Genomic DNA, 12,101 nt, shown 5'->3' with positions numbered 1-12,101 from the left:
AACCAAAACTCATCGTTAAACTGGGGTTTGGCCATCATTAGGCAGGGTATGGTGCAATTTCTACCCCCCATCGTTAAGCCGGGGTATCATATATCGAGGTATTACTGTATATGTGCATATATGTATATATACATACATATATATGTATATATATATATATATATATATATATATACACAATAAAACCTCTCTCATTCGGACTATATGGGGGGAAGGGTTGTCCGAATTAGCAGATTGTCCGGACCATCAGGGTAATCTCCAGTTCATACCAAAAACTATCTACATATGGTATGTTTGTTAATTACAGTATTAACATATGTGGCATATGTCAACCCTACGTAACTGCAAAAGATGAAAGGATACTAAAATAACCAAACTAATCATGTACGATAGTTTTGTATTGCATAATTTACAGGTAAGGCCATGACAAGAAACTAGCCTACATTTTAAATTGTAGTAAGTGACTAAGGCCCGTGTAGGCAAAAAAATAAATTAATTAATTAACTGTAATATTTGGAATAAAAATAAAACTTATGTAGGCAAAAAATACATTGTCATCTTTGGCATATTGATAATGGCCATATGGGCAAGAAGCTAACGTTTGATGTACAAGTAAAGCACATATAAGTACAAAAAATAACCTACAGTAATCATTAAACACTGCAGAATATTCTGACCCATTTTTGTATAAGCAAACTCCTCCTTATAAGATCTTTATTCATTGCAGAAGCTACACTTGCATTAAAGGGCATGGTAAGGAGAATTAACTTTTGAAATACAGCGTAAAATTATAAATGGCTGGTGAACTAGTTGATGGAAAGAATGCTAGCGTGTCTTTAAACTGGCGCCCATGTTGCGACCTAGCGTGATCCAAGACTAAACGAATGACGATCGCTTTCTGCACCGATACTGAAAATGACTTTAGAATTACTTTCAACATATTTTTGGAGCTTATTATTTTTAAATTTTGTCCGAATTAACAGAAATCCAGATCAAAGGGGTCCGGACCAAAGAGGTTCTACTGTACATATATATATATATATATATATACAGTATACACACCCACCACAAATTGACTTAGGACCTACACACAGAATTGCTATGGGAGAGTTGTCTGTCTTTGCTTTGTGTTTCCACCTCTACCAAGTGAATTTTTTGGGCAAGAAGTAACTGGCAACTCCTCTGGTGTTGGTGGGAGGTGGTGAAACACCCAGCACATCAGTGCTTGCCCAGAAGCGAGAGTGGGAATATATGTTCCCATCGCTCCGAGCTTGCACCTCCCTCTTTTTTCATATGCATTACTGTTTGCTCTGTTATTTTCCTACAGTCAAGTTGTCATGCCTGGAAAGTATTGCTCATGGGATGAGAGGGTCCATATCACTGCATGGAGTCAAGATAATGTCCCTATCAACAAGATTTGTGAACGTACTGGACGCGCAAAGTTAACCGTCATGAAGATTCTTGCTGCAGTGCGTGGCCTGCCACCCGATGTCGTACCAGAGCACAAGCATGGCAGTGGAAAGAAGAGGACGACTTCCAGATGTACAGATATGCTTCTGAAGAGGGAAGTAATCAAGAATCCTCGGCTGACAGCAGCAGAATTGAAGAGAATGCATCCCCAGCTATCACAAGACGCCTGACTTTGAACTATCCAGCGCTGCTTGCGGAAGGAGCTGGGTTTGACAAGCCGCACTGCAGCCAAGAAACCGCTTCTCACTGACCGCATGGAGAAACAGCACATTCCGTTTGCCAAGAATTATGCACACTGGACATCGGATAAGTGAAGAAAAGTTATGTTTTCCAATGAAAGCACATTTCAGGTGTTAAAGGCGCATTCTGCCAAGGTTCGTCACCCTGCCTCCCATAGTAGATATGACCCTGCTTACATGGTGCCGACTGTTAACCTATTAACTGCTCCATACAGCCTGGGCTGTTCCGAGTGCGACTGCTCAATACAGCCCAGGCTGCACAGGTGAATTTCAAATATAATGCCATGGTGAGCAAGGCCGACCCATGCAAGCATGTTTGAGCCTTCAAAACCGAAAAAGAAACCGAAAACCATACATTCCAATAGGGTATCAGACACTTTGACGTTCATCCATGGCTTTACCAAGGTAAATATTGAGCTAATATTTCGTTACTATATACTTTGGCATGTGCTCTCTCAATTCCTAAGACAAAATTTGGCCTTTGGGAAATTTCATTTTTACCCCTATGTCTTCGCACCACGGACACCTCCAAAAAACCACCATGCGCAGTTAACGGGTTAAGCACCCACAATCAGTAATGGTATGGGGAGTTTCTCAGGTGATATGGGAAGGGAAGGCCTCTACTTTCTTCCTTAGAACTTGATGATGCATGGTGGCCAGTACATTCAAGTTCTGAAAGATCAATTGTTAAACTTTTTTGCTACTCGTGGGTGCGACTTTTTCATGCACGATTGAGCTCCATGTCACAAGTCAAGAAAGATGATAAAATGGCTTCAGGATAATCGAACTGAGGTCCTCGACTGGCCTGGCAACAGTCCAGATCTAAATCCGACAGAAAACTGCTGGGCAAAGATGAAGAAAATCATGGCAGAGAAGAAGACACCCAATCTTGACAACCTCAAGGCTGAACTCACAAATGTTTGGTGCAAAGAAATGTCCTTAGATTACTCTAGAGATCTAAGTGATTCCATGCCAAAATGCATCCAACTGGTCCTGAAAAACAAGGGAAACATGGTTTCATATTAATGAATGGCACTTCATGAACAAACACTGTGATATACTATGATTTCTGTGTTTTCGTAAGTCAATCTGCGGTCGCTGTATATATATATCAAAGAGAACAAAATGAATGTCATCAAAGTGAAGATATTACTTAAAGCTCTACACTGCTAGGGGTTTATTGTAGATTACTCCCTAATATAAATCTTCTATTTTTCTGCAAGTTTCTAATCTGAATCAGGCCATGAAATGTATTAAACATAAACATATGCTTGACTTTTGCAAATATTATTCATTATCACTGAAAGTTTGTCCTGTATTTCATCAGAGAGGCTCTCGCACCTTCAAAGAGATGGGTACTGATTAATAAAAAAGACAGTAGCTTCCCTCTGCCTTACACCGATGTGTGTTTTATTTATGGTGATCAACTGAGATGCCTGCAATCACGTTTTGAAACTGGGCAGAATCCTAAATAAATCGAGTATTAATCTACACTATGACTGGTTGAGTGAGTACAGCTGGCACGCAAATTACGAGAGGCTTACAATGCACTGGAGATACATGAATGTTATGAACTTTTGAGTATGGCCTGTAACAAGGACTGCAGCCACATTGGATATTCCATCAACGTAAGGCAGTTACAGGGTCTCTGCTCATGTAAATTACATGAGGGTTTGAGTATCTGGGCCCACACTTGAATTCACCATTCCCAAATATGATGTTCCTCTTGAAACAGTGGAAAGCATAAGACCTAAACTGAAAATTAAACACAGTAGCTAGATTTACCACATACAGTACAATGTCATTTCTTACTACAGTATATGTGAATTATGCGTTTGCATAGGACCCCCGAGGCCACCAGGGGGCCCCTGAGCTACCATTATTGGCTCTTTTCCTCCTAAAGTGCACCAGATTAATGCATTTAAATGTTAATGGTGTGCCCCTGGACCACCTTGGAGGGTTTAGAATCCCCCCACCATAGTTTCACAAAACAGGGGCCCCCAAACAGCATTTCACATAGGGCCCCCAAAAGGCTAGAAACAGCACTGACCATATACATCCTCAAACACGGTACGCATGAGGGAGGTGGTAACTGAATGTCATGTTATACTGCCTCTCATCCACATCTTTCAATTGAAAAACAAATGGTATCATATTCTTAATAACTGTCAGCAAATATCCCCTCTTCCAAGTAAATCCTGGATGCTGCCCTGGACTGAATAACCAGATAATGATTTTGTCATGAACATCATATGTTGGGGAATTCCTTGAATAAAGCATGACATTGATGATAATGATGATGATAACAAAGATAAAAATAACTGAATATCCTCTTGTTCTTTTTTTTTTTTTATGCGAGGTAGGTGGGGATGCTTACCATCCACTCACTCAATGTATTGCTCTTCTCGGGTGTCTGCCCTTTCCTCTCTTCCATCCTTCTTTCCTTCCATCCTCTTCTGTCTTTCTATCCTTTATTCTTTCCTTGTCCTTCTGCCTACGGGTGACTTTACACTCCCTCCTCTGTCTTTCTTTCCTTCATTCTTGCCTTTTCGTTCTGCCTGTGGGTGACTCTACACTGAGTGACAAGCCAAATGGTTTCCTGTACACCATGAAACCATTTACTACACTGGGTGGTAACCATATAACCAAATTTTGGCACCTGGTGGTTTAGTGGGTAATTATTGCACTCCAGTCGGATTGAGCCGGTGAAGGTTTATATCCAAGGGGTGGTTGGGGTTGAATACTCATGTAATGCCACTCAGGGACGAGTGAGGCTGGTCACTCTCATCTTAAATGTCGTGGCCAACTGCCTAGCCCCGGGCTCCTGTGCTCCTCTTGGGGCAATGTAGGATTGGATGATGGATGGATGGATGGAAGAAGGAACCAAAGGCCAGAAGCCTGCAATTATTGTTCCTTCCAAGAGAAAAACAAAATACAAGAGAGAGCCAAATTCAAGATCCGATCATTTCGAGATCCCTGGACACACTGTGTTTGAAAGACTGCAGATCATAGAAGGCAGGAAATACAGACAGAGGGAGACAGTTCCAGAGTTGACCTGCTGCATAAATGAAGGACTGAGAGTAACGGTTAACTCTTGCATTAGAGAGTTGGACAGAAAAGGGATGAGAGTTTGATGCCAGACAGGTGCTACGCGCCTGTCATAGAAGTGGAGGAATGCATGCAGACAGTTCAGATGAGCTGTGACCAGTGAAGAAGCAATAGAAAAGAAATAAAGATGCAACAATGTGACGAAGAGAGAGGTTGAAGGGAGTCAGTAAGAGGAGGAGAGTTAATGAGACGAAATGCCTTTGACTCCACCCTATTGAGATGAGCTGTATGTGGGAAGCCTCCCCACACATGAGAGTTGTACTCCACATAGGGGCAGATAAAACCCGTGTATAGAGTCAACAGTTGTGCAGGGGTAAAGAAAGAACGGAGTCGGCTTAGCACACCTGATCTCTTGGGAGCAGATTTTACAAGAGATGTAATATGATCTTTCCAAGATAAGGCCCGAGTAAATGAAACCCCAAGCATGTTCAAGGGTGATGCAGGATTAAGCTGAATATTATTAAACATTACTAGGTATACCTGTGGAAGATTCTGTCGGGCTGATAGGTGTAAGAACTGAGTCTTTGACGCATTAAAAACAACCAGATTATTTTTACCCCAGTCAGAGATACGAGCCAAGTCAGACATTAGGTATGCCACAGCCTCATCTTTTGTTTGTTGAAGTAACTGCTGAGATGGGCGCTGTGGGAACCGAATGGAAAGGTGAAGGGTGGAGTCATCAGCGTATGAGTGGATAGGGTTAGATGTACAACTTAGAAGGTCATTGATGAATAACAGGAAGAGTTGGTGATAGGACTGAGCCCTGAGGAAAACCACTGTTGATAGATCTAGGAGAAGAACGATGGCCGTCTACAACAGCGGCCATAGAACGACCAGAAAGGAAGCTAGAAATGAAGGTACAGACAGAAGGGCAGAAACTGTAAGAGGGTAGTTTGCAAACTAAAGATTTATGCCAGACTCGATCAAAAACCTTTGAGATGTCAAATGCAATGGCAAAGTTTTCGCCAAAGTCCCGAACGGAGGATGATCAGGAGTCTGAAAGGTAGGTAAGAAGATTGCCAGTGGAGCATCCTTGATGGAACCCATACTGATGATCAGAAAGAAGGTTGTGATAAGACAAGCTTCCAAATTTTTCTATTAAGAACTGACTCAAAAACTTCTGAGATACCAGATGTTAAAGCAATTGGACGATAGTTAGAGGGTTGGGAATGGTCACCCTTCTTTGGGATTGGCTGAATGACAGCAAACTTCCAGCAAGATGGAAAGGTACAAGCTGACAGACAAAAGGGAAAGAGTTTGCCTGGGCAGGGTGTAAGCACAGAAGCACAGTTCTTGAGAACAACAGGAGGGACTCCATCAGGCCGATATGACTTGTTAGTATTGAGGCCTGTGATGGTAGAAAATACATCAGCTGAAGAAATTTTAATGTCAGCCATGAGGAAGTCAGAGGAGGGAAGTGATGGAGGAACAGCACCGGAATCGTCTAAGGTGGAATTGGAGGAGAAAGTCTGAGCGAAGAGATCTGCTTTATCAGTAGAAGAAATAGCTACAGAGCCATCAGAGTAGAAAAGAGGAGGGAAGGATGATGAGGTAAAGTTGTTAGAAAGGTTTCTGGCAAGATGCCAGAAGAAGTGGGAAGAATTCGAGTTGGAGAGTAGAGAGCATTTAGTATGGATGAAATTATTTTTAGCAGAGCAAAGAACAGACTTAGCACAATTCCGGGCAGAAAAGTATAAAAGATGTGATTCAGGGGTGTATGCCCTCTCCTTGTTGTGGACAGCATTAGAACAAGCGTGATTAAACCAAGGCTTTCTTGCATTAGTCAAAGGATATGAGAAAGGAATGTGTGCTTCCATGCCCGAGAGAAAAACCTCCGTAATGCGCAAGATACACTCAGATGGCTCCAGGCCATGGAAGCAATAATCATTCCAGGGAAAATCAAAGAAGTAATGCCTGAGGGACTCCCAATCCGCAGCTCCAAAGTGCCACAGACAACGTTTCTTTGGAGGGTCCACAGGCCGTACCGGAGCGATAGGACAGGTTAAGATGATAAGGTTGTGATCGGAGGAGCCCAACAAAGAGAAAAGATTAACAGTGTAAGCAGAAGGATTAGTTGTATGGAAGAGGGCAAGTATGTTGGAGGTCTCTCCGAGGCGGTCAGGGATACGGATAGGGTGCTGTACAAGCTGCTCTAGGTCAAAAAGGATAGAAAAGGCATAGCCTTGTTCACCAGGTGGATCAGTGAAAGGAGAGGAAAGCTAAAGGTGGTGGTGAACATTGAAATCTCCTAGAATGGAGATTTCAGAGAAAGGAGAAATGGATAGAATGCGTTCCATCGTAGAAGTAAGATAGTCAAAGAATTTTTGATAGTCAGTAGAATTAGAAGATAAGTAAACAGCGTAGATATATTTAGTCAGAGAATGACAGGAAAGCCAAAGCCAGAGTGTAGAGAATTCAGAAGAATCGAGTTCAGGAACACAAGAGCCAGATATGTCTTTGTGTATATATACACAACAGCCACCTTTGGCTTTGAAATGAGTACTGTATAGGGAAAGTAGGAGGATACAGAAAAGAGTTTGCTGTCAGTTGCTTCAGACAGCTGAGTCTCAGTTAGGAAAAGAAGGTGAGGTTTAAAGGAGGAGAGATGGTGCTCAACAGAGCGAAAGTTGGAGGAAAGGCCACGAATGCTGCAGAAATGAAGTAAGTCAGACGATGGTTCCAGGAAGCTCGAGTCGTCACTGGGAGAGGGGCGGAAGATGGGGGCATTTACGGTCCCCCCAACAGCTGTGGGTTGAAATTTGGAGGGAAACAACTCTGGGGAAGCAAACTCCAGAGAGACGCAGTTTGGGGAATGAAAGAATTCTGACAGGCAGAAGTTCTGCAATGTGGCTGAGTGACATTCCAGTCATGAGTGCTACCAGATGCCCGTATAGCACGAAGGAAGGCATGGAGAGGAGGCACCATGGACGCAACTTCGTATGAGCATTTGCCAAAAAAATATCTGTAAAATAATGCAAGGGAGGCAACATTCCTTCTTACCTGCAGGAGAGGTAGTTATTTGTAATGGCAGGGTTGTTAATGATTCTAACAGCTCTGTTCTGAATTTTGTCTAGTTGTTTTAATGCAACCTCTCCACAACCATTCCACAAGGGGTATTTTGCTGTCATGAATACTTCTTTGTTGAGGCTACCTCCCCCCCCTGCCCCCACACACATAATTTATGTTTGCCTTACCAGTCCTCAGAAGTGCCTGTGAGTAACTCCTCTAGGTCACGTGGTCTGCACTTGCCCTCGCCTACACAGAAGAGGCCCCACATGATCCTAAGTGCATCTTCTCTCTTCAAGCTACCTATCATGGTAGCAACACAAATCTCATATCCATCGCCACGCAGGACATGGTTGCACGGCTGCAAAATTTGTTTGCTGAAAAGAAAATAGGCAATGGCGAAATTTAAGTGACTATTCTTCACAGAGTAATATTAAACTCATAAAATTAAGAAAAAACTGAGTTGCTTAAATACTCTCAGGGAGTATAGTCCAAGATTCCTTATCAAATCTACATCACCTAACACTAAATCAAACTGGTAAGATAAAAAAATTTTCATTAACTGAAATTATACTAATAACAAAGCACTAACCTGAAACTTCTGCATCATCCTAGCTAACTGTAGTCAGGGTTAACCAGTTATTACACTGCCTTAAAATAGCTACTAATGACTTCACTACACCATCAGCCATCATTCTAACCTCTGTTTTTCCCACTAAGGACGAGGTTAACTAATATTCAGAATGGAAGTACCATTCATCAGCAATTATGTTTTTGTTTTACATACTATATATAAATAAATGTACAAATATATATATATATATATATATATACAGTATATATATATATACAGTATATATATGCTCTCGGGTATCTGCCCTTTCCTCTCCATCTGTCTTTCCTTCCATTCTATTCTGTCTTTCTTTCCTTCATTCTTTCCTTGTCCTTCTGCCTATGGGTGACTGTACACTCCCTCTTCTGTCTTTCTTTCCTTCATTCTTTCCACTTCCTTCAGCCTGTGGGTGACTCTACACTGAGTGACAAGCCAAATGGTTTCCTGTGCACCAGGAAACCATTTACTACGCTGGGTGGTAACCATATAACCAAATTTTGGCACCTGGTGGTTTAGTGGGTAATTATTGCGCTCCAATCGGATTGAGCCAGTGAAGGTTTATATCCAAGGGATGGTTGGGGTTGATTCCTCATGTAATGCCACTCAGGGATGAGTGAGGCTGGTCACTCTCATCTTAAATGTCGGGACCAACTGCCTAGCCCCGGGCTCCTACGCTCCTCATGGGGCAATGTAGGATTGGAGGATGGATGATGGATGGATGGATATATATATATATATATATATATATATATATATAGTGTATATATATATACAGTATATATATATATACATATATATTTATATATACAGTATATATATATATATATATATAGTAATACCTTGATATATGATACCCCGGCTTATCAATGGGGGTAGAAATTGCACCATACCCCGCCTAACGATGGTCAGAATCCGGTTTAACGATGGGTTTTGATTTTTTACCAATTTTGATGATATTTTAAATTAAAATTGTGTGTTTAGGTTGATTTATAAACTGTTTTTAGACTTCTATTAATGTGTATTAGCCACAGGTAGGGTGAACACTGTCATTTTGGGATATAGTTTACTAAGCTTGATTTTTTCCAGACTTATATTTGACGATATTCAGATCTAATTTGTTGCTTTTACTGAGTTATTTACAAGTGTTAAGCGGTTTGCTTCCTTGACAGCTGTTAGGCCATTTACATTGCATTTAAACCTGTTTTTTGGGCTCATCTGGTTAGGTTTTGGACTTGGTTTGGGGGGAAACCCAAGGCTAGTAAACGGTCCACATTGGAATACAGGTTAAAAGTACCCCGATATATGATACCCCGCCTAACGATGGGGTTTTACCTAACCGATAAGATTGCTAAACCGGGGTATGCCTGTATGTGTGTGTGTGTGTATATATATATATATATATATATATAGTACTCGTCAAAATTATCGAGCACCTACCGCCGGGCGCACAATACTTATGGCCAAAAAAGAATCACCCATTTCAGGGGGTGAAAATTGAGCCACAAGTTTGCGGCACTAGCATGACGTCACAGTAGCCTGAGGCCTTCCGACATGCTGGTTGGTTCCCGCCTCAGTCGCCCACGGGCTGCCTGAGAGAGAGGAACTCTGCCGCGTCTCCCTCTCAAATTGCGCCATTTTTTACAGAGTGTCCCGCAGTGTTTTGGCCTTCACCACTTTGTTATGGCACCTACCTGTGAACTATCGAGTGAAATCATATCCCAGATCATTGCTCTAAAGGAGGCAGGCCACCAGACAAAGGAAATTAGTGAACTGGTTGGTGTGGAACGATCGACAGTGCGTCGTTGGTGTGCGCGGTTTCGGTTGGAAAACAGTGGTGAAGTTCCCACAAAGAAACTGCAGTCTGGTAGGCCTAGGAAAACTTCCCCAAGGTCTGTTAATGTTTTAAAAAGTGCAGTGGAGTTTAATCCTCGTGTAAGTGCAAGGAAAATAAAGGAGAGCAACCCGGAAGTGTTTGGTGAGGTGTCTGTGAGAACAGTGTCTCGTAGGGTCCATGAACTTAGTTACACAAGTCAGAGGCCTGTGAGAAAGCCTCTTCTCACCAAGAGCCAGAGAATTCGTAGGCTTGCCTTTGCTAACAAATATCTAAACTGGGGTGAGGAGCAATGGTTGTCAGTGTTGTGGTCTGATGAGGCAACGTTTAGTGTTACCTGTAACAGAGGAGCACGTGTGTATCGACGCAAAGGTAGTGACCCACTTGACCCACGGTATGTAGAAAGCACAGTTAAACATCCTGATTCACTCATGGTATGGGCTTGTTTCTCTGGTCAAGGTTTGGGGAAGCTTGTGCTTCTCAAGAATGTCAGAGTGAATCAGGATGTTTACCTGGAGCTTCTGTGTGATCATTTACCAAACTCATTCGAGCTAACAGGTGCAGGAGTGTTTCAGCAGGATGGTGCACCTGCTCACAAGGCCAAATCGGTCACCAACTGGCTTCATGACTGCGAGGTATCACTCATGAAAGACTGACCAGGAAATAGCCCAGACCTCAACCCGACTGAAAACCTCTGATATCTCGAAAAGATTTGTCTCCAAGGGAAGGATGTGAGCTCTCTGCCTAAGCTGGAAGCCGCCATTCGTGACTCCTGGGACAAAATACCCCTCCAGCACCTCAGGGGCCTCGCCCTTTCACTTCCAAGATGTCTCAGGTCCGTGAAGAAACGTAAAGGCTACCCTACGAAGCACTAAAGGTAATTAAAATGCATTATTTATATGTTGTTTCAATTGAAAGGTTTGTTTCTTAGGAGGGACGCAGGGCACTCGATACTTCTGACGAGCACTGTGTATATATATATATATATATATATATATATATATATATATATATACAGTAACCCCTCCAATATCCGGATCAATAGAGCCATAGGCAGGTCCGGATAGTGGTCCTGTCCGGATATTGGGCCCCAGCTTATGGACTTGTACTTATGGACCCTAACTCTGAAAAACACCTATACAACTCCCTCTGGACATGCACTGCACCTATTTAAGACCCAAATCACACCTATAAGGGACATAAAAGACTGAAATAAATGCAAAAGAACCATACAATGAGGTTTTAGAGGTGAGTTTATACAATATTAAACATTCTGGGTACTTACAAGTCCCTTGCTCTTGGACTGGTTTGAACCGCCAGTTTGCAGTCCACAGTTAATCCTCTGCACTCTAAATTCTAATTTCTTAACACTGCACAACACTGTAAATTCCCGTGTGTTCTAGTGGCAAGGTATTGCAGTTTATTCACTGTTTATTCACAAAAAACAAGCACCTGTGGCTTGCACTGTTATGAGTATCTGCTCTCCATCGGAGTTAAGCTGTGACTGTTGATGTTGGTGGGGTAACAGAGTTGCCAGATCGCAACAGCCACATTACCAATCTCCTCAACTTTCATTGTCAAATATAACTTTTCATTACCAAATTCGTAAAGCTAGCATATATTCTTCACTAATTATATAAACAAGTGGAAATACATGTAATCACTCTCCTTATAACTAACACCATGTTGATTATTTTCACACTATGGAGGGTAGCAGATTAATCAGAGAGAGCAAACAATCCACCATCTCCATCCTGTGTATCCTCATACATGTGAAAAATCCATTTGGTAAATCATTATTCTAATTCATTACCAAACGAATTTTTCATTACCA

At 42.0% G+C, this 12,101-nt stretch overlaps 1 protein-coding gene across 1 annotated transcript in view; it reads right to left on the bottom strand.

The window, feature by feature from the left end:
- Positions 1 to 12,101, bottom strand: part of LOC145404056 (uncharacterized) — a 259,743-nt gene that overhangs the window by 67,348 nt on the left and 180,294 nt on the right. The window contains exon 6 of the mRNA XM_080275658.1: positions 8,012 to 8,200. Within this exon, the coding sequence (XP_080131784.1) occupies positions 8,012 to 8,200 (189 nt within the window). The remainder of the gene's footprint in view (positions 1 to 8,011; positions 8,201 to 12,101) is intronic.

The sequence above is a fragment of the Coenobita brevimanus genome, chromosome 62 (assembly GCF_032717465.1).
Source record: "Coenobita brevimanus isolate Jiangsu-jjx chromosome 62, ASM3271746v2, whole genome shotgun sequence".
NCBI lineage: Eukaryota > Metazoa > Arthropoda > Malacostraca > Decapoda > Coenobitidae > Coenobita > Coenobita brevimanus.
This window is presented reverse-complemented; position numbering and strand designations above follow the sequence as displayed.